Source organism: Accipiter gentilis, chromosome 8 (genome assembly GCF_929443795.1).
Source record: "Accipiter gentilis chromosome 8, bAccGen1.1, whole genome shotgun sequence".
NCBI lineage: Eukaryota > Metazoa > Chordata > Aves > Accipitriformes > Accipitridae > Astur > Astur gentilis.
Genome location: NC_064887.1, coordinates 7,462,308 through 7,488,950, shown reverse-complemented (window position 1 = coordinate 7,488,950; position 26,643 = coordinate 7,462,308). Strand labels below are relative to the sequence as shown.

Sequence of the window (26,643 nt, the reverse complement as noted above, 5' to 3'; positions counted from 1 at the left end):
TGCATTAAAGTCACCATAATTCTAAGCAGCATTTGTCCTGATTTAGATTAATCACCTCTCTGGATGATGGAGCTGTGATACCCGATTCTTGTGTAAGGCATTGTTGTGACGAAAGCCTCACTAAATCACTCCTATTGTTGTTGCAGTGACTGGTGCCAGCTTCTTTGTGTTCAGTGGAGCTTTAAAATCCTCTTCAGGCTACCTTGCCAAATCCAGTATAGTAGAAGGTAAGAACTGAACTGCTTGCTTAAAACACACTTCTTCCCTCTTAACACAGCTCAGCTTTGTAGTTATCAGGTGTGGTGGTGCATAACAGTGCCCCGCTGTTACGCCTTGGGCATTTGAATCATGCTGCTGCTTCAGCTTTATCCTACTTCTTAGCAAAAAAACCCTGTTTCGTTTAATGAGGAGGAACTTGTCCAGATGCTGTAGAACAAGAAAATGAGGGGAAGATAGGAAATACTTGGCTTGTGAGCCTGTGATCAGTTTACTGGTTTGGGTTGAATGAGGAAATCCTGAGCCTAAGAAATATGGAATGTGTAATCCACTGACCAGAAGAAGCCCTGCTAAACTTACCCTGTTCCCAAATAGCTCTGCTTTATGCAAGATTATGAATGTGCATTGTTTATATGCTTGTGTGTAGGCAGATGAGAACATGACAGGTCGAGATTGTTGAGCTGGTACCTCTCTGATTTGGTTTGTTCTTCTTCTAGCAGTTGTCGTATCACAGAAATAAATGCTGGCTGTGTACACCGGATTGAAAGTTATTGCTTGTTAGCTGAGCTACAGAACTTTGTAGTCTAACCTCACTGCAGACGTGACAACGCAGACAGTAGTGTTTTAAGTGTGCTCCTTACAGGTTGCGAGTGAGGTATGCAAGAAGCCCCTGCGTGCAGTCAGTTTGCACAGCTCCACTGACGAGCAGGAACTCCTTAAGCTGCACCAACTTGAGAGCTTGCAGCTGTAGGAGTGTGCAGTCCATGGGTGAGTGGTCACCCAGGGCTGAAAAGCAGCCATCTCACTGCAAGTCAGTATATGTAGGTCATTATACCATTTTCTGTGTCTAAATTGGCGGTTTAGTGCAAGACAGAGGTATGGGTAGATTCAGGCAAGGAGTCTGTATGTTGGGAAAGTGTGTCATCCTGAGTTATTTCTGCAGTAATTTAGACCAATCCAATCAAATTCTCTATCTTTTGCCACTGTCGGGCAAGCATTGACTTCGCAAAAGCTGCGTTGCCGCTGGAGCCCTGCTTCCAGTGCCCACAGAGGTGACAGCTGACTGGAGGTGGGGCACATGGGGTTTCTGAGGGCTGCCTAGAGCAGGTGTCAAGTTTTGAGGTGAACTGATGCGGCCATTGCTATAGCTGGCTTTACCTGGTAGATGGACTTCACATTATCCTTGTGTTTTCCCTAGTCAACACTCATCAGTGCTACGTTTTAGGAATCCGAGTTCAGACTTGGTCTTATGTAGCGCTGCTGCCTATGACTCTTAAAACAGATGTTTAACCTTGCTGTTGCAAAAAGAGGAAGGATGTTTTATTTCTTTTTTTATATTTGCTCTGTTCAGTGTGGCTTATCTTGGCTTATCAGGATTTCTCGGTTCCCTAGATGGAGTAATGGTCCAGATAACTGCTGAGAACATGGACTCTTTGAGGCAGGCCTTAAGAGAGATGAAAGACTTCACCATCACTTGTGGCAAAGTAGATGCTGAAGATCCTCAGGAACATGTTCATATTCAGTGGGTAGAAGATGATAAAAACTTTAGTAAGGGGTAAGTAGAGGAGCAATCGCTTGACATTGAATGGTGGCTGACAGTATTTGTTAAAAATTTTAATTAATCTTAATAAGGTGCATGAGTTTTCAAATCAATAGGGATTACAAGTCTATGCCTCTATTTTGAGTGATAAGATGCAATTAAACGTAATGAAAATGGAATTGAGATACCAGAGCTTTGGGGCATCAATTTAGAAAAGTTGTCAGTGCTATAGATTTTTTGCCATTGCTAATATCCAGTTATTGGAAACCACTAATCTGTCTCCAACACTCAGCGCTGAACCCTGCCTATTGTGGTCACTTTGCTCTCTTGGTGCTTAGTTTGCATTAAGTAGTGCTGGAAATAAAATTGCTGAACATCAACAGTATATATGGACTCCTGATACTTAAGCCAAAAGAAGGGTATATATGGCAGCTTAAGTATTTATGGCAGTAAAGTGCTGTTGTGATGGGTGCAATGTTTAAGGAATTGGCATCTAGAAAGGAGGATATTTCTGCAGTTTCAGGCTCTCCTAGTCAGTCTTAGGTTCTGTAATTAAATTCTGGGCTGTGTTAGTAGTGTTTCAGGTATTGCTGGCCTACACTGAGGTTACAAATGAATAAAAATCAAACCTGTATGAAATACCTCATTGCTGCCTTAGCACCTTACAAGATCTCAGCTCTGGTGCGAAGCTTTGTTGAAGAACCTGCTTCCTGCACCTGGTTTGTGCCTATTGACCAGGGCGGGTGTCAGGGGCGAGAGCTGCAGGGCCAGCAGGGAGCACGCTGCCTCTTGGCTCTTCCTTCCTGCTCAGCCCCGTAGGAGCCCATTCCAGAAAGGCTGCTGCTCCCTGTGAAGCTGCAGGCCCAGCACCATCGTCACAATTAGCAGTTGGCATTCGAGATCATTGGTTTTGGCACCCTGAGAGAAGCCTTTGGGTTCCCTTCTGAGGCTAATTTTGGTCTGTGCCCCATGAAGCTGGTGTGGTAAGTCGCTGTGTTGTAGCAGTTCAAACTGCAGAATGCTCAGTTCGGAAAAAACCTGCAGTGAGGCAGCTGGAGGATTCAGGTGTAGCAGAGGAGCTGCCCTTTGATCCTGACGTAGTTCTCTTTTGCAGTGCTCTCTGTTCAGCTCATGTTTTTTGCTAAGTTGGAACTTAGCCTTCTCCCTCCCTTTTACAGTGTTGTAAGCCCTATTGATGGCAAATCAATGGAGTCTATAACAAGCGTGAAGATATTTCATGGCTCAGAGTACAAGGCAAATGGAAAGGTCATTCGGTGGACAGAGGTAAGTCAGTCAAATTGAGCTGCATGTAAACCAACACTTGGCATTTTGGGACTGCAACTACGGCCTAGTCTTCTTTTGACCTGCTCTCCCTACTCACCAAAATTAAAGCAGCAAATTCTTCAGAACAAACCTGTATTACCTTTCCTACCTGCAAGGAAATACTCAGTACGGCACTGTGCAGAACAAAATATCCCATCGCTAATGCACAGCTCAGGCTGCCACCACAGCCAGCCTCTACAGCCGACTCTGTGTTGGCCACCTCTTCTCGCGTATGGCTGTTGAACATGGGGGAGGAACCAGAAAAATACTTGCTTACTGTGTTACCCAAGGTAACAGCTGGTTTCATCAGCATTGGTTTTAAAAACTACCTTTTTAAATGGAGACAAATCTTAATAATTACTTATTTTTAAAAATGTTCTTTTGAGCCATCTTCTCTAAAATATTGCAAGTTAAAATGAAAACTGCTGTGGAATAAATCACTTGCAGAAACTACTTGCATAGCTGATGTTACCTGTGACTCTGCCAGCACACAAATGCTAATGTTAAAAGATTTCTTCAAGTATTTCACATAACCTGCCCAGGAGGAGCCAAGTTACTCACTCTGCGACTTGCCACCGTAGCATCCTTTTTTCCCAGGTCAGCTGGATTCAAGAGAGACAAGTTCAGTGACAACCCAGTACCAATCTGCAGGCTGGGATGGCTTCTACTAAAAATGCAAATTTTCTGAAATTAACATCTGTTTAAAAGCAGGTTTTTATTAAAAACTATGTGCAGTACATAGTGAATTTCCATAATGAGGCTTTTGACCAGAACTGAAAGGTTTTTGAGAACAGCACTATTTAAATCTTTCTTTTGAAGTTGGGTTGGTTTTTTTTCCCCCCTAAGGTGGCTTGTCTTCAGGGTCTTTTGCTGGTCTTCCCTGAGCAGCTCTTCTTTTAGTCTTCATTTGTAAAAAGATTAAATGGCATCTCAGTAACCTTATTTCCTAGAAAAGCCAAGTGTTAAGTAAGTCTTGCGTTAACTCTTTCCATCAGGTGTTTTTCCTGGAAAATGATGAGCAACATAATGGTCTGAGTGACCCAGCCGACCACAGCAGATTGACTGAAAACGTGGCAAAGGCTTTCTGTTTAGCCCTGTGTCCTCATCTTAAATTGCTGAAAGAAGATGGAATGACTAAGCTAGGTCTGCGTGTTACACTTGACTCAGATCAAGTAAGTCCTGAATAGTTTTGGTTTAACTGGGGGGTTGTTCCCTTGTTTGTTCCCCAAAAAGGGAAGAGAACAATTCAGCTAGCCTCTTGGTTAAAGAATTACCAGTATCAGATGCTAATCTAGGGGTGCCGACTGTTGTTTGGCGTTTTGGGCCATCTGTTAAAATTGGAAAGCTAGCGCCGAGCCTGAATTAACACCAGGCTTGACCCCCGTATGCCGCTAGCAGCACCTGCTCTGTAGTCAGAGACCTGCGAGCTGCAGGCCTGCCACGTCCTCAGAGAAGACTCCGAGTCGGCCTTTTCACCAGAAGCTAAAGGACAGGAGTATATAGTAAATGTATTCTTGGGTGAGCATAAAACATTGTTGACGAGCATGGCTGTTCTTAGAAGATCACACTGCATATGAGGCAGAGAAACAAACAGATGGAAGGTCCCCTCGAGAGTGCTCTACAGCAAAATCTACAAGCAGAGATAAGGGTCCCCGGCAAGACAGCTGGCCTTGCCTCAGAGCGGACGGTGTTCTTAGTAACAACTAGCTTTTAAATACTGCGTGACTTAATCTGATAATGCAGGGTGCGGTTTCTGCTGATCTGAATGATCTGCTTTGACAAAGCAGTAGAAAAAAAAGGCTACTTTTGTCTAGGCAGCCACTGGGAACACAAAGAACAACAACAACAAAAAAGTGGAAAAGCTGCTTTAGTGCCTGCTACATCCTGTTCAAGTGCCTGACCTCCCCCAGGCAGCGGCCACGGCACCTCACACAAATCATCCTCCTGGCACAGCACTTCCCTTACTGCCCACTGAATCACAGTCTTGTGTCCTATTCGCTGTAAAACCCACTCTTACTTTGTATTTTTTAGGTTGGTTATCAAGCTGGGAGTAATGGACAGCCACTGCCCTCTCAATACATGAATGACCTGGACAGTGCCTTAGTTCCAGTGATTCATGGAGGGGCATGTCAGTTGAGTGAGGGGCCCGTCATAATGGAGCTCATCTTTTATATTCTGGAAAACATCTCATAAGAGGACTTCATTTTCTGTTCAGACCTGTTCAAGCAGCAGTTGTATCTGAATCATTTGCACTTTAAAACTGGAAAATTAAGCTTTTGTTAACACTATTGGGGGAGGGGGGGGAGGAGGGAGGGACAGTTGTTCCATAATTCTAAATCTTCTATGCATTGTCAACAAACAGAGGATCAGGGCAGCTTCTATACGACAACATGGCTATGCTATCCTTGCAGCTAATACACTTCTGTTACTGTTTAGAGAAATGCTCATGTTTAAAGACTTACAGTCATGTACTCTAAATGCTCAAACGGGTGCAAAGATCACTGGGGCGTAAATAAAAAGTGAAACTCCAATCTTGTACTGTTTGTAGATGGACATGTAAGAAACAACAATCAAGACCTCCATTCTGACCTCATCATAATGCCGTTTGTGGTTATTCTGTAGACATTAAAAAGTAACGTTTACATTATTTTGACCAGATTATTGGTTGAAATACTTTTGGTGTAGCCCTTGAGAGACAGGGAAAGATTACCTAGCCATAACTACGTTTGTAGATGCGTCCAAATGAAGAAGAAGGGCAGGCATCTCTCTCAAAGCGGTGTTATGTAAACTGCAGTTTTGTGTGTGTAATTAATAGGCTAGTTTACTTTTTTCCTCTATTTACTATAAAAAATCGTCACCTGGGCAGATTTCTATAATCTCCTAGAACAACTCTGCTATTCCGTACTTTGTTTACAAATCTGTACAAAGCAGAGGAAATATTAGCCCTCAAGTGCAGTTCTGTCTCATTCCTCTTCCCCAGTAGGTCCTGCTTTTCAAAGAAAAGTAACACCCAGGGCAGCTTTAAGTCTCCTTGCTGTATGCTGTAGTGTAACGCTAGTGTCATGTAATACAAGACAGCTTGCACTTCATATTAGCAGCACCATGTAAAAGCTTACCTGTGATAAAAGTATAGAGTGGCTGTTTTTGCATGTTCTGCTGAAAAAAGGCTTTCTGGTCAGCTCTGAACACTTGCACTTGGCCCAGTGCTCTTGGTCTCACCTGAGAGGGCTTTAGTAAGGAAGGAAAGCAGCTGCCACGACATTGTGAAGCTAGAACTGAGAATCAGCCAGAGGAAACGTGGTTCTACAGTCTCACTGTCTCCGTGGAAAGCTGCTAACCACTGGAAAGCGCTGAAAGCAGGAGCAGGGGATTCGGTTTGTTTAGCCGTAGCCATGCAATGCAGCTGGTTTGAGTCCCTCCCAGGAAGGGGGCATGGGGTGAAGGTTTCTCCTCCTCTCTATACAGAAGATTAATTTGGGAAGAGAGGGACTCGCTGATGGTGAACAAAGTATCTCGGACCTTGCATTGTCCCCACGTGCAGTCAGTTCTGGTGGATGCAGCGGGGATTATTTTGATTTTGCTGTATGTGACTAACACGAGCCTCCTTTCAGATATAAAAGGGAAGTGCAAGGCTACCGTGAGACTGATGCTACATTTTTTAAACAAATAAACAGCATTAGCTGGGCCAAGGAAAAGGTAACTGCACACGTAGCAATGTATTTTATGTAAAGACAGCACAGTGTATGTACAGAGTGCATTTGTGAATAAATGGCTACTGCTTTTTAAAAAAAAGCAAAGTCTGACAAATCCAATACTGTAAATTACAGCTGTCGCCACCCAACACTTGGAGAAGGCAGGCCAGAGAACTGGGGTCCAACTCCACAAATAAAAGCTGGCCAGCAAGAGGTAGCACGCAACTACACTTAAAAGAGCAAGTGTTACATCAAAGTGAAACCTTACCTCTGGCATCTGGGAAAAGGTGGCTGGCTTAATGCGGCTTACTTAAACGTTTCATGATGGACAAACCTTAAGCTATTACACAGTCACTAGCCTTCCTGTGTATTTGTGCAGCGGAGCAGGACTAAGGTTACTTTCAGACTCCCCTCTGCACGCTGTTTTTGCACACCTTGGGACACAGCGCAGCACTATGCGGTGTAGGCAAGATTCAGTGTCGGGAAGAACATTCCATAAACCAACTAATAATCTTCCTTCTAGAGCCTGCACTCCAGCTTTGCCACAGCAGCGGCTTTCCAGTTATTTTAGTTGCATTGTTATGCTTAATAATGCAGTAAAAGAGGTGAAAAATCTTTATCTTCTCTTCCTTTGCCCCAAAAGTCTTTTAGGTTTGGATTATGTTTGTGCAAAACACTATCAACTGGTGACTGACTGACATGTTTGCTTCAACCATAGCCTTTTAAATGACCTTAATTACCATGTTGTTAAGAAATGAGTACTTGTTTTAGAAAAAAAAATTGTACTTTTAAAATTCAGTTAGTTAACACTGCAAAAAACTGCATATTATATTTTTATTTTCAACATGTAGTTTTGTATATTAAATTTATTGAAATTAAAAACTAAATACTGTATTGTCTTCATCTCCTCAGGAAGACAGAGGCAGCACTGCCTTACTTGTCTGGACTCCTTTCTGTCAAAAAACTTGCCCTACCTAAAGAGCTGGTGCAGGAGCGCTCCGACTCCCCATTGCAGGCACATCCTTTCCTTTGAGATCAGTCGCTTCTGTCAGCTCACAGAGATTTAAAAACACAAACATATTTGGTACCATTTTTTGTATGGTGCTGATCAAAAGCATTCCTGAAAATAGTCATCATCCAGTTTTCTACATGACAAAGAGTGGCTATTTTCCCCATCACCTGGAAGAACTGTAAGAGCCTATTTCTGTAAAAATACAAGGAACATTTGGGAAGCAGCAGTCTAGCATACTTTTTTTTCCCCCTCCTTTTTTAAATGTAAAAAGAACAAGGATGAAGGCACAGTACCTGGACTGCACTGAACAAGCAGTGCGGCAAGCATGGCAGATAACTAGTAGCCAGAAGAAAAAAAAAAGTAGATCTGTAAACACCTGCTGCTAAGAAGTCTTGCATTTTCTTCTGAAAGGCAACATCCCATTGAACTTCATGTTGCAATGGCATGCACAGAGGGATACACTGCTGCTAGATTGCTGCCCGAGTTCTCTCTTCCCTATTTTAGGAAACAAAAAAACCCAAACCGGCCTTGGTAAGAGAGAACAGAAAAAGCAGTAGCAGACTGTTCACTGTACCACGTTGGCTGCTCGTAGACATGGAAGAAATGAATTCTAGTAAAGGTCTTACCTGTGACTTGACTGAAAAGTTTTTGCACTGCCTCAGGGAATTTTTAAGGGGCTAAACTTTCCACACACCGCTATGCATAGTTAATGTAACATTCATCCTGGTGCTACATTAGTAGTCCCACATTAAGGCAATTCTGTCTATTTTGCGTAGACTGGTAACAATCCCCTGCAGCAGCAGATTTCCAGAGCCTTACATTTGCCTTAAAGTTATTAATAAGCACTATGGCTGTTATCAAAATAGACATTAAGTTCAGTAGTGCATTCATTTATCATCTTTGGTGCTTGCAGCTAGCAGCATCGTCCTACATACGTTCATCCCACATCTTTTAACATTCCAATGGATCTGGGGATAAAAAAAACAACCAAAAAACCACAACATTACTTGATGCAGTACTTAACAGATGTTCACAATTCAAGGTCACATTGTATGTAAAATGCTGACATAAATTTTCTGGATGATCAACTGGAAAAATTAATGGAGCAAAATTATTAAGCTCTAGTGATTGAAAATGCCTAAGCATCCAGTCACGGCACAAGGCCAAGTTGTTACTTCAGATACGGCATCAAACATGTCCCTCGCAGCCTCACTGTGAAGCTCACGGGCAGCTTACCGACCTCCTTAGCTGCGAGGAAGAAATCACGAGACAAACAGTCCCTTTGGTGCTACAAGTTCAGACTCACGTATTGAAACAAGACCTCTCAATCTGTCAAGTCTAATGCAATTTGGAAGCAAAGGTGTGGCAAACAGGTGACGTCGCTGTGAAGCTGATGAATATTAGCTTAACTGGCATTTATAAATGCAAAGAAAACAATATGCTAAGGAAGAGGGAGCACAGAGCCTTCAGGAGCTCAAGCAAAGGAAGAGGGATTACTTACTAGAAACTGTCGTTATACATCATCTGTTTTCCACCACAAAAAGTGAGGTTTGTTCCACGCTGATATAGCAAGGTCGTGGTCCAAGAGGGGGGCTCTACATGCTACCATGGTACAATAAATACCTGCTCAGGAGGGATCAACGCAGTTGTACCCCTGCCAGTAACGCCCTATGACTGCTGGTGATTTGCACGATCTGCCTGACTGTCCCTAGCAAGTCAGCGTCCTCTCCATGGTTTTATGAACGTAAGCTGTGGGAGAAGCGAGGACCTAAGTTTCAGGGTATTGATTGTGTCCAATGAGTCTGAATTTCTTTCAAACATCAGACACATACATAAAAGTAGGCTGAATTAGAGATTCCACAGGCAGATGGACTGCTGGTACTTATCTTTTCAGTAACTTAATGTAGAAAATCACTTTTAAAAAAAAAAAAAAACAGAATTTTTGGTATTTATTTGGTTTTGTTTTTTTCAAGAAGGGAGAATTTATGATACCCAAAAAGCAGAGTATGAGAAAGGAAGAAAAGTTGCAAAACCAAGCAGTTTCTGTAGAGGCTGGCAAGAAGCAGCAGCCTACCTCTTTTTCATCCTTCTAAAATATAGCCACTGTGACAGCGCACAGCGCCTCTTCTGTACTTGATATGGGCACAGTAAGCACTAGGCACAAGTTCTTCAGGTAGCCTGCATTCAACTGCACAGTTTCTGCCTGCCCAGAAGTCTCAAGTATCCAGAAGAAAGTCTGTCTCCAATAGTTTCCCTTTTAGATAAAGTCAAGCAGACTTCTATGGGACAAAAAAATGCCCTTCTCCAGCTTCTGGTAGGGGAAGAAGGGTCCTTGCTAACTCTGAAAGGTTTTTTGCTAACAGTAAGGATGGACAGGAAGCACCCTCCTAGAAAGGACTCATCAATCTTATTTTCTAAATATTATTCTAAATAAAGGTGATGCTAGAAGCTCTCCCTGTATTTCAAGTGATAGTGAAATAGCATCTTTGATATACAAACTAATCAGAGACACTGTAACCTCATTTCTGAAACTATGTCAACTCACCACTACAATTACGGTATCAAAGCCAGAGCTGTGTAATTAGGTCAATGTCAACAAAACACATTATTCAACCAGCTTATCTGTAGCCCTGTCAAGTTCTGGCCAGACCACCTTTAGATGCAGCCTTCATACCTCGGATAGAACTAATGTTCAAGGACCAGCCAATTTTCTGTAATTGTTTGAAGATCTTGACCACTGAGGGGCTCCCTGAGTCTCACTTTCACCTCCAGTTTCCCTCCAGTGGGCTTTCTGCCATCAAAAATCTGAAAGAACCACAAAAAGACGACCAGTTAGCACGCATACAAACGGTGAGTGTCAAACTATAGTGCCTCAGGCAACCATTGACTTTATTTCCCCATGACTAGAAGATGACAGAGATCACCTGCAGGTGACTGCAGTGCTGGGAGGTGTCGCAGCCACGTGCTTCCTTGGATTCGTAACTCAGGGGAGCAGGTCCCCCATACAACCTACAAAAGGCAGCTGTACCAGCGGGTGCGGTACCTCTGCCTGCCACGCACCAAGCCCCTGAAGTACAAATGGACTCCACCGGCAGCTCAGGGTGCTAAGGGCAGTGGTGTCCTGAGCATGTCTGTGATGCAGCCTGAGGGATATTTATTTTTTTAATTTTTTTTAAGGTTCCACTTAATGATCTACTGGATCTTATGGCAGCACTCTATCCACTCTGGCAGTCTTCGCTTAACCCTTTGATCTGTTAGCTACCAATGCAAATAATTTGGGGAATCACCTGAATTCCTGGTCCTGACAAAGAAAACTTATCTTGATAAAGAAAATTTGCAGAAGAGAGTCTCCAAGAAGTTCCTACTACCAGAACGGTCACAGCTATAACAAGCTTCAAGAGACAATCAAACAAAGAGCCCATTGTTTATCAAACTCGTCCAATACAAAACTGTCACCTGTATACAGATACAGATTTAGGCAATGCGAGTATTCATTTTCCCTTTGTGTTCAAATACCACTAACTAGAAGAACACACCTCACCCCGAAAACATACCTCAATGATCTCTCTAACTTCACATTCTGATTCCAGCTTGTCCAGTTTCAAGTGTGCTGTCCCCACTTGCTTGTCACTTCTGAAAAAGGACCTGTTTCAAAGAAACCTTCTTTAATTGAATGGGTAAGGTTTTTCAGAACATTGAAGAGAAAGCAAGCTAAGAGGTCATCACTGTTCGCACCATCACCACATCCAGGAGGGCTAGTGAAGACATGCTACTAGAACCATACAAACCAGGGTGCAAGGGGCAAACCCTTAGTGAACTAGACTACAGGCACAAGATTTGGAAGTACTCATTTTTTAATTATTCTCTTGCAACCAAATTAAAGATGAGGACAGTAGTGAAGAAAAACAATCAACTAAACTAGCACTGGGAATGGCAGCAGCTTTCGTCCTTGCACAGGGCGACAGGGAAGAATGGCCTAACAGCCAGGACAGACAGAATCTTCTGCGATGGGCTGTTTAACAGAACAGGCTGAAAAACTTGCCAGGGAAGTTGCATCCCTCATCAAAAACATTTCACAGGCACATGCTAGTTTTAACAAATTACTTATTAGGAAGAAGTCACACAAATAATTCTGTTTCATTTTGATATATCAAACCACTCAATTTCAACAAGTAAGAACATTTCATTTCAGCTGTTGTTTTGACTCATCTTCATATTGGTAGTTTTAACAGTCAAGAACTATCATTTTAGAATTTCTACTCTGCTGAAATTAAACACAGAGCATTTTTATCTTGCAAGGAAAGCAATCAACTTTTCTCTGCTACAGTCACTTCTGTTTAACAGTTTTATCAGCAAGACATCCATCTTTACCTTAACAGAGACAGGTGGTGCAATCCTTATCCAGACAAACTCTTCCAAAAGGCAACAGCTAAGACTAAAACACACCACTTCCACAGAAGTGTTCAGCTCAAAGCACTGGATTTCTTCACCTGCATCCAAGCATTTCCCTGAATCAGTCTCCAAAAGGTTTGATAAAGAACTAAAATCTAGAGAGTCTGGAGGTAGGAAAACCAACCAGCCATGCCTGTCATGTTTTAGATAGGAAATCTGCCAAGAATTCAGAAGCTTCCTTTTTTTATGCCATTCTATTTAGGAAAATAACAAGCAAGCAAACCAACAAAGATACAAAAAACCCCAACCCCGAAACATCCACCTTTCTTCCTTAATCATTAAGGATCATTAAGAGATCATTAAGAGATACAAAGATATTATCAAGCAAGACTCGACATATGCAATGGAAACTCTGCAGAATATTATATGGAGCCTCATGGTCATGTCATCTGTGACAACAGTAACCAGTATATTAATACACAGACCTGATGCTGCCATTGGTGCCTACAAGTTCCAAGTGAACATCTGTGAACCCAACTGTCTAAAATCTCTGACTGGAAGAAGAGTAAGGTTGATTCCTCACATTGACCACCTCAATGATTGCTTCATTCATATATTCTCCAAATAGCTCGTATCAAGTGCGGTATAAGGAACCTGTCATCCAGACTTTAACCTCATTTTCTGGCTTGTGTGTTCAGAAATAGTATCAGGAATGCTATAGCTCATATAGCACCTAAATCTCTATAGATTAGGAGGACAATGGTCTGGTACCATTAGCTCAGGCTGCAGCAAGCTCACAGAGGGAGCTCAGACACTTCTAGATGGGATAAAGAGCACAAGACCACTACACTACTCTGAATGTACTGGAACACGCAGCGAGTCACTGTTAGGAAGTACATCTCTGCCAAAACCCTGTTGCTGAAGGACTTGAAAGATTCTGGCTCGGTTGTTCAGATTGCTTCTCATTTGTCAGTTTGTCCATCTCAACACAAATTGCTGTAGTACAGAAAAATGATGTCACAAGTACCTCAAGGGCTGATAGTGTTGCCTCCAAACAGAATGCCTATGAATGTTGTTGACAGAAAGCCTTCCAAAGATGAGACTATATTCTCCACCGATAAGACTACAGTAGACTCACAAAATCATTCAGAAAAGTTCAGAATTTATTAGCTTACATGCTAGAATACTTCCCGTTACTTCACAAGCACCTTAAAATGAAGAAGGATTACATAATTGTACTGCAGTATGTTGGACACTTTGTTCATAAACTTAAAAAGAGAATCAGCAATTCTTCTAGATGAATTTTTTTAAAGCATTTTTCCATTTTACAATTCAAGAAACAAAGAGTGGTTCATCCCTGACCAGTTTTAGGGGGTTTGCAGTGAAGAATGTTAACTTGCTCTAGGCCATGGCTTCAGAAACAGCTCTGGGGAAATCTCCTTTTATCTTCAGATGCTTTTAGGAGAGGTTTAAGGAGAGACTTTTCCTTTGGAAAAATACATTGCTGGGTTTTTACTTGAAAAAACTGTTTTTTAAACTGAAGTTTAATATGTATGACCTGAAACAAATCTCCTTTACTCACTGAGACAGAGTAATTCTTGGGAGACGGTCAAAGAGCTATCAGAGACCCCAAAACTACAACACCTACAAGCATTTCTGAAAGTATTATTCATTTAGGGTCTTGAAGAAAGACAGGGAGCAGACGGTCTTTAGAAAAAAGCCTGGATCAATTAATCCTCTCCCTTCTCCTGAGAAGATGGCCAGGGGAAGGTGATCAGTGGGCATTTCTTCTTTTTCTCCTTCCTTGTTGCTATTTGCCCAGGGGAACTGCCACGGCTCCACCCCAATCAAGAAACATGCATATATTTAGCTTGTTAGATTCCTGTTCTAAGAACAACAACAACAAAAATCTCAGAACCAGAAAAGAGGCAACCCGCACAGATTTTTTTGCTAGTCTTCGAAAAGGCTTCAAAGGGAAACCTGGAGCTGGCATGCAACTCATGAATCACTGAAGAATGTTTCCCAATGGGTGAACTTGAGCCTGAGCTCAGACCTTAAAAACAAGCACAGGTCCAGGTGGGAGAATAGGACATGCCCCATATGCACAATGGTATGCAAAAGATAGGGAAAAATGTTTTGAACAAATGTAAACACTTCATAGTTCTATGCAAAAGAGGCAGGATTTCTAATGATGGAATCTTGAACAACAGAGCAGTGGAGCAGTCAGGATTGACAGAATAAGAAAATCAGCTTTTGCTTCAACAGCGATGCAAATGGAAGATCTGGAGTAAAACCAAGGGGACTTTAGCTCACAAATTGAAACATCTACAACTTGAAAACCATCTCAGAGAACCTATGGATCAATTCTGCATGTCCCAGTAACAGAAACAAAGAATAGCATAAAGAGCCAGTGAGACAAAAACAGGTTATCTAACACCCCATCCAAGTCATGGATCACAACCAACTTGAGGACTAGTGAATATAGGCTGCTCCGATTTTCAATAAATTGGTAATGAGCCTAGATGTAGGATAATTTCCCTGAGCATTACCAATTGTTAACATCCATCTCATCATCTTGACCTCTGAGATGAGGGGAGTCTGTCTCTCTCAAGATAGTCTAACAGTTCAATAGCAGTGTTCAGTAAATACTGTAAGATCCCTAGAATGAAGATAAGTACAAAAACAACACTAGTTCTGCCATCATCTGTCATCTGCTTTACTGCTGTTAAAAGTTTTGCTGCCACTTGTACTTTGTAATTCTACAAAGTTATCCCATATAACATTTAAATCTTCTAGTCCCGATGACTAAATCCAAATTGGATTAAGAATCAAAACAATTTGAAGCTGAATCGTTACTTTCTCAGTCTCATCAATTCCTCATTAATCCTCAACTGATCTGCCAGTTATGAATGACATTCACTGAATTTCGGCCTTTTTTTCCACCCCCTTAGGGGAAGATACAGAGCTTGGGCACATTTTGAAAGGAGTTCTTGGGCATGAGGAGAACTAGACAACTCTTAATTGATACCTTAAAGACCGTGCTTCATAAATTTCAGCTACAACACTCTTTTCAACTGTTACTAAAGAAGCAAAGAGGGGGGAAACAAACTGTGAACTTACCCTTTATGAAATACTTCGAATTTAATTCCTTTGGACCGAATTGCTCGTCGGAAACCTCTGTGATTTCGGTTGATGTTCAACTTAAACAACTGGTTATATTCTACAGTAAAGATACAGAAAAATGAAAGCAAGCTGTGAAAGTCGAACTATGTGCAGTGCTCTATTACATGCACATACTCAAACCTCCGTTTATCTCAGTTTGGCCCATTTGTGAAAGACACTTCACATCCGTAGGAACCTCCTTCTCAGGAGGTTATTTCAAGCATTAACAAGGTAGTGCCCCTGTGCAACAGTTCATGTGTCATCCCCACATTACAGGGACAGAAACCAAACTGCAGAAAAAACAAGTCATCATGAGGAGGTGACAGCAAGTTACTGGAGAGCCAAAACTGGAGAATCTAGGTCTTTCAGCAATTAAACAGAGTCTGGGGCTAAGAAAAAGGTACAAAATAATAAGGAAAAAGCATAGGAAGGTTGGAATGACTGCGAAGGGGTGTTTTGATAATGTAATTAATACTATTTTAACACCAGTTTCATTAATGAGTGTGACCAGAACTATGCCACAGGATACCTTTTATCACAAAGTCTCACAACACTGTACAACTAATGTTCAAAGACTCATCTGCTGTGCTACCCAGGAACACTCATCTCTTCTTGTCAGCCTGGGAACCCAAAACATTAAAGCTAAGCGGCTGCTCAGCAAGTGCAGATCAAATTACTGAGACTCAAAACACAGGTCTCAGTATCAGAGCTTCAGGACTTCTACTCTTAACAGAAAATACACCTCTCTCTCTCTCATTTATATATATCTCTCTTTTGAGATAAATTCGTAACTAGTAATTTGGATACTGAATTCAAGGTTGGTTTGATACTAGATGGCTACTTACTGCAAGAATTGAAAAAATAATATAGCAATAAACCAAAATCAGAGTGCAAGACAATTAATTCTAAAACGCATGATGAGTCCAATACTGGTATTCAATGGCTAGGTACAAAGGGCTATTTTTCAAAAGGTACAAAGAAAGTATTTTAATTAGTTTCAAGACACATTGTCTTATTAAAAAAAAATTATCTTTTTTCTGCAATGATGCTTTGTCAGGTTGAGAAATGTTAGCTGATTAGCAAAAATCATGACAGAATTGGCAATCTCACAGGACACAAAATCTGACTGAAAAAGATCTGATCCATGGAGAGATTAAAATTAATAATTTAACATATTTAATAAAGAAGATTTATTTATCTGGCCCATCTCCCAGCAGGGTTGACAGCAACAGCTGGAGCATGACCGGTAACTCGATGATTTTACTACTTCATAACACAGTAACTACCACCAGTATTGGGATGAGGGTGAGGAAATTGCCAACAGAGCTGGACTTCAACCTTCAACAAGCTCTTTCATAAGAAAAATGAAAAAAGGTGCTGGGAGGTCCTCTGACCTGATTCACAGTATGAGACTAGCCTGTACTCTCCAGTGATTCCTCAGGTGCATTGTTTTTCCCTCTGTCCCAGAAAAAAGTACTAACCTGGAGAATTGTTATTGTTAATTACAGGTGTTTTACTCTTTTGAGGTTGCTCCTATTAAGAGAGACACACATTACATAAAACCATCAGATATTGTTCCAAAACACAGAGTAGTAACCATTTTTATTACCAGCTCTTTTTTATACCTTTTATACAAGAAACATGAGGTTTTAGGGGGTTATCTGAATGATAAGAAGAGTCATGGTACATTCAAGACTAAAATATTTGGATTTCATTGTGGTAACATGTAAAATACTAGATAAAGAATAAGTCAAAACATTACATTAAATATAAGAGCCACAGATAAGCTACACAGTCACACTCAATTCAATCCAATCATCATAAAGTTACTGACTGCGGCTGTTAAACTACATGATGAACTGCACACGTTCCACGACACAGTAATTCTGTTCCTTCTGCATTAGTCGGAATAATAAGCTACACAAGGAATTCATCACAAATCATTCAGGGAATTGCCCTACTATTATTTTGCCTGACAATCAATCTGCCACCAAAATGAATTAACTTTTAACCTAAAGCAGAGTACAAACTAAATCTCTGGGGACTGAACAAGGACAACGTGACCTAATTATTGCAGCTACTTTGCAAAACTGATTTCAGCTATGAAGGAGAAAGGTGGTGTATTTGACTGTTGGCTAAGCAGCAGAGATCTGGCTTTTTTAAAAAACAAAGAAATACAGATTAAAAGCAACCATGCTGATTCTTACTTATTCCCCAGAAAATTATTCATACAGACCAATTCTGTTTTCAGCCACCCTAATGGGGCAGACTCATTAAGGCCTCATGTAACTCAAACCTAAACACAAACTTGATCTGACCATCACCAATTTTCCACAGGTAACTGATTTTAGTGGAATTGCTGCAAAATTTATTAGGAGGCAAAAATACAGGCTCTGCACTCTCACAGGGCTAAGTATTAATCCTGTAAGAGCAAAGATTGGTTTTGCCCTACAGAGAAAGCAGCAGAAGCCCCAGCGCTTCTAATGATAGTAACACTAGACAGCCCTCCTTAAAAGCTCTTCTAGCTCAATGGTTTCAGTATTTTTCAGACTAGAGACTGCATTTAAAGGTGAGGGGAACGGGATGATATTGGGGAGTTTCAAGGAAAAAAGCAATATATGTATGCATACATATTTTGTATATACATACACATATATATGCACATATGTACATGCACATACACATAAGTATTAATTAGTAAGGTCAAGAAACTTGTATGGCCTGAGTCCTTTCTCCACATATGCACATATATATTTGCTAATTAAATCAGGAGTCATGTGCATTTATTTGATGACAAAGATTAACCTTTTCAATCCATTTCTGTAATTATAAGAGATGTCCAAAAGCAATGCCTTTAAAAGCTTGTTTTCTTAAAGGAACAGGACTTAGAAGGATATCACATCCAAGGTGGCCCCTCTCGCCTAATGACAGCTTTGTGTGCCCTTGTGTTTGGTTGAAGTTTGCACCTCTGAAAGAAATGAACTTCTACAAATTTTGCAAACTCTGGAAACAGCCTGATTAGTGTCTTCGCAGGGGGGGGAAAAGGTGGGCATGCCTTAGCACTGTGAATACTGTTTAGCAGTAAGCTGGTGGTCAGCCAGCCAGAGAACATGCAAGCCTGAAGCAGACAGCACACCGCTAAGTGTAAGGTGTGGAGAACATCAAGAGAAAGGTGCAGCAAAGCTCAAATCTGCAGGACACATATTCAGCAGTTCTGTTTCTCAGAAGTTTCTGTTTTAAAAATAAATTCAAGCAGTATGCCTAGAAGTGTTTTCCCTTTCTGCAAGAAAACCTACACTTCCTTCTTGAAGCCCTCAAAAGTTAATACAGTGGCAAGGGTCACAGACTGAGGAACAGAAGAGCCAGGACACACACTCACCGCACTCGGGTACTGAAATTCAAACTTCACGAATGCATCCAAATCTCTTGGTGATACACCTGAATGAGACAACAACCAGCCAATACAGATATTTTCATTGCATCTGTAATGTTGAGCGGGATTTTCAAGAGCACCTAACTGATTCTCAGTAGGACTCATGACCTGCCTCTTGACAACTGAAAAACCCATCCATCAAACCACAAGCCATAGAAAGCTGGCATCCAAAGGAAAACATCTACTCTTCTTAATGCTGCTGTTAGTCCTGAGACAGTCTAGCACAGATGGTTTACAAGCTCCCAGAAACAAGGGACTAAAAGCAGTAACATTGGCAGGAGCAACTGCCGTCTACTGAAGGGTCAATATACATTAAGGTGGTGCGGAGTTAAAGCAGGCACTCATAACGAAACAGGAGATAAACATGAAACTTAAACTATGACCCAGTTATGAGCAAACCCAGGACAATTTCAAGTTCTTCCCTCTGTCCAGATGGAACTCAGATTCTCTTTATTCTTCTGGGTTTTTTGTTTCTTTGTTTTGGTGTTTTTTTTTTTTAATACTGTTTAAAGGTTTTTGGTGGCTTGAGTCTGAAATGTGATTATTTTGTTTTAATGAGCGCTGGCTACAAAGGTCTTGACTCCTGAAGTGGTCTTCAAGGAAGAAAAATCTCATTCCCCACTACTTTCCTTACCTACTCAGAGGAAAAAGCCCACATGCCCTTTATGAGTACATACCTGGCGGAGCTGGTAGGTTTATCCCCCTGACAATAAGAAGGTGCATTTCTGTGCTGTTGAGCTCAGAAAATATCCTGTGAAAAAATAAAGACAAAAAAAGCATATTCATCCCAGTAGCCCACCACCACCTGATCCACTGCCAGACCAGGATGCCACTGGTATTTGTCAGACCTTTTTCAATAGTACATTCCTACATAGATCATTTCCATAAATTACAAAAGAGCAAAGAGCAAGCACAAACCAAGATAAAAACATCTCTGAAATATAGTGAAAAATGCCATGAATAAAGCCCAAAGGCAACAGGATTGAGGGAGAAATATAGAGAAAGGAAGAGTGCCTACAGTAGCAGAACATAAGAGATGAAGCTAGGGATATTTTGAAAACAAAAGAACCCAGAAGAGAAGTTAGAGAACAACTTCTTTATATTTAAGTTGTTGAGGGCATCCTTTCAGGAATGCTGAGCCTAACCCTAGATGCCATCCGCATTCGCTGAAGCTCACAATTGCCTAAACAAGACCTAGAAACCAGAAAACTCATTCCAGTCTGCCTGAGAAATCCCTTTAGTTTTCCACACCTTATCATTTTGAAGGTTCTTTCTTCAAAGTGATGGCTTGGAGGATCCATTCCTTGCGCTCGTGCGAGCTGTAGGATGTCCATGTCCTTTTTACAACCTTGTGCCAGTTTCTCAAACCTATGGAAAAGGCAAACAAACAACAGAAAAGCTACACACAAGCTGGAACATCAAACAGAGCATTCTGCCAGATATAGGCCACAGACTAAGCCTCAGACGAGAGGAGCAGGCCTGAAGATGCAGGCCTTGCAGTTACTGACCCTTTCACATAATGAGCAGCTTACCAGCCTGAACCCCCATCCTTTTTAGGGGGGTCAGGCAGACTCGAGCCTGAAATGACCATTGTGTGATGATTAACAGCAGGCGGCGGGTCTTACCGAGTCGTTTCTGCTACATTTCCCAGATGCATGAATTGCTTGGAATACTGCAAACACCTCTGTCAACAGAAACAAAACCAAATACAGATGCACTCAGGGATCCTTACACACAGATTCATGACTGACAGAGAGTTTTGAGGATGACAATCTAATTTAAGAAAAGCCAAGAATTTTCCCAAGTCACCCCAAACCATCCACCCCGGACCAATCCTTTAAGCCCAAAGCTGAGCACAGCATTTGTTTGAGCTGTTCTGCCCTATTACTTTCTAAGCACTTAATTTCTAGATATGAGGTTCTCCCAAGGGTTAGTCTTAATCATTCAGGTACTATTTTCAAACTTGAGTGCAATCATTCAGGTACTATTTTCAAACTTGAGTGCTCATATTTAATAGTGATAATTTGATAGTCCCAAGCCTCCAAGCATGCCCTCTGTTTTCAACTAGTAAAGGATCCAACTTTGAAAATTTTCCACTTTAGGACACACAAAATCAAAAGTATTTTAAGAGAAAAACAAAAGACTCCACAGAAACAATGACAGGATTATAATACTAACAAACACCAGAGAAATAAAAATAAATAAATAAAACATTTCCAAAAGAGATAAAACAGTCACCTCATGTTGGTCCTTCAGCAATTTTATGAGCTGTGCATATACTTCATCTGCCTTCTGAGACAGTCTGACATCTTCATGGTGTATGAAGATAAAATCACCCTCATCATCTGTAGGGGGTGATGGCAGCTGCAACACAAGAACACCATATTTCAGAGCCCTTATAGGAAAACAAATGAAGTAGACAAAACCAGTCAGAATGTATGGAAAGGTCAGTGAAGGGAGATGGGTTGTTTTTCTTCTCAAGGCAATTCCAACCCAAACACTACTTACACCACTGCCTGACAACTACTGAAGTCATAGAACACTGCAAAATGTCTTACAGGCCTAGTTCCCTGATTATTCAGGTCAGGAGAGCTATCACAGTGCAGTTTGGTTTCCCCATCTACCCACACACCAAGAGAAACCAGGGCATCACCGTATCACATGCACAGGATCCCATCCCAAAACGGAGTTAGGACACAGCTAGGAGATGTACTCACACCCTAAGCCCAGGGAACACTTCCAAGCTGCGTGGTTTTAGGTGTGCCATTGTAAATCAAGGAGTTAAATGGCTCACGGAGACTAAATTTTCTCAAAATCTGGCACATTTGAGGAGCAGCAAAGGAAACAAAACAAAAACTAAAACAAAAACATAGGGCAATTTCAGGGCTCAGTATCCAGATATGTCACTTGAGCAGACTAACTTAATTTCTGTCAAGAAATATTTATTAAATCGAAGCAAGCACTTAAGATGTCTAAGCATGTGAAACAAAGCAGAATACTAACAGTCCTACTAACCTTGGAAATATCAACAGGTTTGCCACATTTTGCTTGCTCAATCTTTAGGTCAAAGCTCTTCGCTGTTCTGAGATACATCTTAGCCTGTTCAAGGTTATTTTCCTTCTTTGCTTTGACGGCTGCCTTCATGTATTGCTTCTTTCTGTTCTCCAGAAATTCCAGCTGTTCCCTAGCTGAAAAACAGTTGTATAAAAATCCTCACTCATCTGACACTGCCATGCCCCTGAAACAAGCTTATCATGTTCAGTTTATAGCCAGAAAAAGGTCAGTAACAGTACAGATATCAAATAAGGACATTTCCTTACTGCACTTAACTGTTTCTTTGCCAGTTTCGATTTCAAGTATCAGAAAAAGAAACAAACTTCCTTCTATCATGGCATCCTTCATCAAAAAAACTTTACAGCACTTCACAAATGTCACAATAGTAATTACAGCCCCTTATTTTCAGACAGGAGACAGACTCCAGTACAGCCGATTGGTCCAAAGCAGAAGTTGAATTCAAACTTTCAGCTTGACATGTTAACTTCTAAAAGACAGCAAATATTATGAGCATCTTCTGTACTCATTTATTCCCTCTCCCCTGATCTGTCAGAAAAAAACCCCAGATGAACCACTGTGCAGGCACATTCAGACATATCACCTCTGTTTATTTGTAATTCCTTGCCATCTTAGTTTCTTATTAATCCTTGCATCTCCTCTTTGCTTCCCAGAACAGTAAGGACAACCACACAAGTCAGAAAAGATTACTTTACATTGTACCAGCTCAGTGCATCCTGCTTCTTCTTATACCTCACTTAGAAAATGGTACAGCATGAGTTGATTACAGTCATTTCCAAAGATACTCATACTGTATTCACCACTGCACTCTACTCATGATTACACAAGCTAAACAACATTTGCAAGAGGTGCCTGTCTCAGCAAATAAATATACCAGTGACACTCACACTATATTCACTGCTGTCAGATGACAATCAACTTATTCTCATCCTTGCAAAAGAGCCCACTGTCCTGCTGGTGTGAGCAATTTGCCCAGTCAGCCAAACCCAAACTAATTAAACAAGGTAACTAGCCCAGATTCCACTGAGACAAAACCCACAGTGTGCCCTGTGAGGCCGAGACACAGAGCACAGGTATTTCCAAAGAAAATCTGCAGAGAATGGATGGAGCAAAGCCATTAATCCAACTGATCTTGGCTCCTTGACTTTCCTGGTATAGGCCTTAAGTGCAAGTGCTCCACTACTCCACTCCCACACCTCCCTATGCTTTGCACTCTCTGACAAGAAAAAGGCAGGTTTTTTACAGTTGATTTATCAGCTATGGGCAGCTGTAAGCTGCACTTCATGATTCTGGGGGGAAGGAAGTAACATTTGGATCACAGAATGCACTTTGGCTAGTGAAATATAGCTTTACAATAGTGAAGTACTAACATTTTGTTGTGAAAATCATGTCAGTATTGATTTGTCCAGGTTCTTGTTGCACCCATTGGTCTTCTTTTAAAATACTTGAAATACCCAGGAGAGATTACTGTAACACCAGAGACCAGGTATTATCAATTGCTTCACAGCATAAGTCTAGGACAATTCACTCAAAAGATTAATGTGTAAGCTAAAATTGCAAAAAACAAAACTCCTGAGGATTCACAGATTTTCAAAGCCAAAATGGACAACTACTACGTTTTAGTGGTCTTTGTAAACTAGTCATGGAATTTTCTACAGAGAAGAGTTATGAGCTAATCACAGTGGCAACATGAAATGCCTTTGCACTCTGCAAAAGAACTTGCATCAGCCAACTATGCAGTTCTGCTTTGTCCTGAGGGAACTACCCAGGGCAGAATGGAAGAAGGATGGGATTACAGTCAAGGCATGACAACAGAATCAGTGAGAGCCTGAACACTGCTGGTGTGTGCCCAGATCACACTGTGAGGTGGTGGCTCTCCCTTACTATCTGTACAATTAATCTTGTATGGACAACTGTTTAGTGACCTTAGCAACAGGAGGACTAGAGATTGATGAACTACTGCTTATATGCCAGTTTGAGATCCTTGGATGAAGCACTAGGCAGAAACCACTGTTTGATGTAGGAAGCTGCATTAGATCAATGAATAATTCACACTGGCAAGCCATCCACTTTAATGAGAGTATATGTAAAGTTCAACTGTGAGTGGAGTTAAACATTATGAATCAATACACTTGTTACATCAAAATTAATTAAAAACCCAATCACCCTGATAATTACACATGCTGCCTCTGTGAAATAAGGCTGCATGGCTGGTCTGGATCTGCCCTCCAGCAGACACATATATTGAGGTTCCTGTCACAGGAAATCTATGCCACACATTCACAGGCTCATAGCTAAAATGTAATGAAAAGAAGTCTCTACCAAAGTATTAACCTAAACTAGTGCAAACAACTTGCACCTGGATCACTGGGAATGACGATCCCTTCACCTTACCAGCTGGAGGGAGATGATCCATTGACTCTGCCTTGTCCAGGGTGGAGGGTGATGTAGCTCGTTTCACATGCTCACGAGAGCTCTCTTCCTCAGCTACAGCAGATGGCACTGTAATTGGCTTAACAACTTGAGTCGGCTTTCCAGGCAGCTGAGCAGGCTTCTTGGCAACTGGGGCCTGTGTCAGAGGTTCATTCTAGCGTAACAAAAAGAATTTCATATTAAACACGTAAAATCTATTCCGGAGTTGAGCACAGCATCTCAAGCATCAGCAACCATGGTTATCACTATACCAGCCTTCTGGTATCAGTTTTAAAGGGAGCAAAATATTCCAGACAGCAAATTTTAACTTCTGGAGGTTTATGAGCCATGCCACACCAGTAAGTAGTTGACCGATGCAAGTGTCAAACCTCCACTATAGAAGGGACAAAAGGAATGTTCAACAGGGCAGTGATTTAAAAAAACAAGCAGATGCATGCAGAAAAACCATCATCCAGGAATTCTCTACATTAAAGGCTACTCCAACTGAAAGCACAAACAATCAGCAATCAAGTCTAGAGAGATAAAGAAATCAAAACAAAGTCTAAAGGGTGGTGCTGCCTGACAAAAAGCAGTGTTGAACATCCTGGGAAAGAACAAACACAAGAGCTACTGGGATGCAGGATGAAAATACAGATTTAAGTACTTTCGAACAATATAAAGGGGTGGCCAGGATCTGAAGTATTTGCTTTGAAAATAAAACTCACATACAAGACAGTTATGAAAGAGCCAAACTCTGGACTCATGCAGCCTGCAGGTACTGACTATAATAACATCTCATCCCTCTCTCTCCTACACTATAATGCAATCTGAAATTACTACTGAGATCCTATACTCTTCAGACTTCTGGGAAATGTATCTCATCTCAGTACTCTTGCTTGACTGAAATACAATGGCCTCATCTCTGCATACCACAAGGGACAGCATTTTAACTTTTACACATCCTACTAAGAAATACTAACCTCCTCCTCTTCATCATTCTCCTCCATGTTTGCCAGCTTGCTGGCACTTTCCAGAACAGCAGCTATTGTGCTGTCACCATCCATTGCTGCAACACCAGGGAGAGGGGGAAATCCTGAGGAGGAAAGGAATACAGAAGTAAAGAGTTGCATAAGACCTCTGTTCTGTCTTCCATATTTCTTCTTTTCTGTAAAGCTATTTCTATCCAAGTACCTATTATCTAATACTTCAGAATTCAACGTACCTAGACTGAGGCCAAGGCCACAAAGCCTTGCTAGATAAAGTCTGAGTGGTGGGCTTAAGATCAGATCTCTCACAGACACCCAGACTTAAAGAGACGATGCTAAAATGATGCAATAACAGAGCATAGTTTTCCAAGTTAAGCAACTGGCAGCTAGCCATGGAACCTCACAACCTCAAGACTTTCGTAACAGAGATGCCCCCACAACCAGCAAAGAATTTAGTCTCTCTCCTTTGCACAAAATGACAGCAGACTGTACAACAAGTTGCTGGCTCTTCCCCCCCACCCCCGCCTCCGATGTCTCACCTTGGTACACAGTCCAGCAGAAAATCAGTGCTACCCCATAGAGTAATAAACAATACATCGCTGACATCTGGATAACACACTAAGCCTCTGCTGAAAATCCACTGCAATGCAGATGTTGCAAAGTAAGGCAGAATCACAGTAGTTAAACGTGAAGTATGTGAAGAACAATCCTTTTCATTATTTTATTATCCTTTTAAGGATGGGAGGAAGGCTTGGTGATGGAAGATCAGCTCTCACTTCCACACTACCAGTTCGGTGTCAGATTCAAACAACAGAGACCCAGAGCCACTACTATAAAATGTCTGTTAATAAGATTTATCTCATTAATATGTAGCAAGTATTCTTGTTGCTAGTCTCATTAGAAGTGCCAAGAAATAATGACTAAACTGCTTCTGAACCTAGAGATGGCTGCTACAGGGACAAAACAAGTTTGAGGTACACAGGCAGGCAGAACACAGAAACCTATGCTGCTGCCCCCACGTGACATTTCATCCATTATTCTGCAGCATTTCTGTCTCCAAGGAGGTCAAGGCTGGTACTTATCATCATCCAGATGCAATGAAATGCACTGCCAGTCCATTATAATCTCATTGCTAGTTTCAGTGACTGTCTGATGGTTGTCTTCAATGTAAATCATATGGCCTCTAAATGATGGCTGAAAAATATGCAGCTAATGTGTAAGGAAATTGAGGCGTTATCTATATTTTCAGAGGTGTAAATATGGAGTACCTCTCTTACAGAAACTGGTATTTACCAAGAAACGGGTCATGTTCTAGGACAAGGGATGCTAAACTGCTTTTCAGGGACACCTTCAAAGCAGTACATGACCTGACAGAGCTGGCACTGCCTACTTTACTACTACTA

At 41.3% G+C, this 26,643-nt stretch overlaps 2 protein-coding genes across 7 annotated transcripts in view; one reads left to right on the top strand and one right to left on the bottom strand.

Annotated features, from left to right (window-relative positions):
- Positions 1-5,367, top strand: part of ZFYVE9 (zinc finger FYVE-type containing 9) — a 64,831-nt gene extending 59,464 nt beyond the window's left edge. For both annotated transcript variants that reach the window (XM_049807527.1, XM_049807526.1), the window contains 5 exons: positions 147-227; positions 1,609-1,771; positions 2,935-3,040; positions 4,075-4,251; positions 5,111-5,367. In XM_049807527.1, coding sequence (XP_049663484.1) covers positions 147-227; positions 1,609-1,771; positions 2,935-3,040; positions 4,075-4,251; positions 5,111-5,272 — 689 coding nt within the window. In that variant the 3' untranslated portion in view covers positions 5,273-5,367. The remainder of the gene's footprint in view (positions 1-146; positions 228-1,608; positions 1,772-2,934; positions 3,041-4,074; positions 4,252-5,110) is intronic.
- The window catches only part of CC2D1B (coiled-coil and C2 domain containing 1B), a 40,205-nt gene continuing 16,633 nt past the window's right edge, over positions 3,072-26,643 (bottom strand). For 3 of the 5 annotated variants that reach the window (XM_049807528.1, XM_049807530.1, XM_049807529.1), the window contains exons 13-25: positions 25,235-25,347; positions 24,237-24,429; positions 21,786-21,958; positions 21,009-21,134; positions 20,396-20,454; positions 20,022-20,138; positions 19,448-19,521; positions 18,717-18,775; positions 16,819-16,870; positions 15,296-15,395; positions 11,338-11,428; positions 10,458-10,588; positions 7,493-8,751 (exon numbers count right to left, since the gene is read on the bottom strand). In XM_049807528.1, the coding sequence (XP_049663485.1) occupies positions 10,469-10,588; positions 11,338-11,428; positions 15,296-15,395; positions 16,819-16,870; positions 18,717-18,775; positions 19,448-19,521; positions 20,022-20,138; positions 20,396-20,454; positions 21,009-21,134; positions 21,786-21,958; positions 24,237-24,429; positions 25,235-25,347 (1,277 nt within the window). In that variant the 3' untranslated portion in view covers positions 7,493-8,751; positions 10,458-10,468. Of the gene's footprint in view, positions 3,747-7,492; positions 8,752-10,457; positions 10,589-11,337; positions 11,429-15,295; positions 15,396-16,818; positions 16,871-18,716; positions 18,776-19,447; positions 19,522-20,021; positions 20,139-20,395; positions 20,455-21,008; positions 21,135-21,785; positions 21,959-24,236; positions 24,430-25,234; positions 25,348-26,643 lie in introns of those variants that run through there. The other 2 variants (XR_007506911.1, XR_007506912.1) reach the window with 2 other exon arrangements.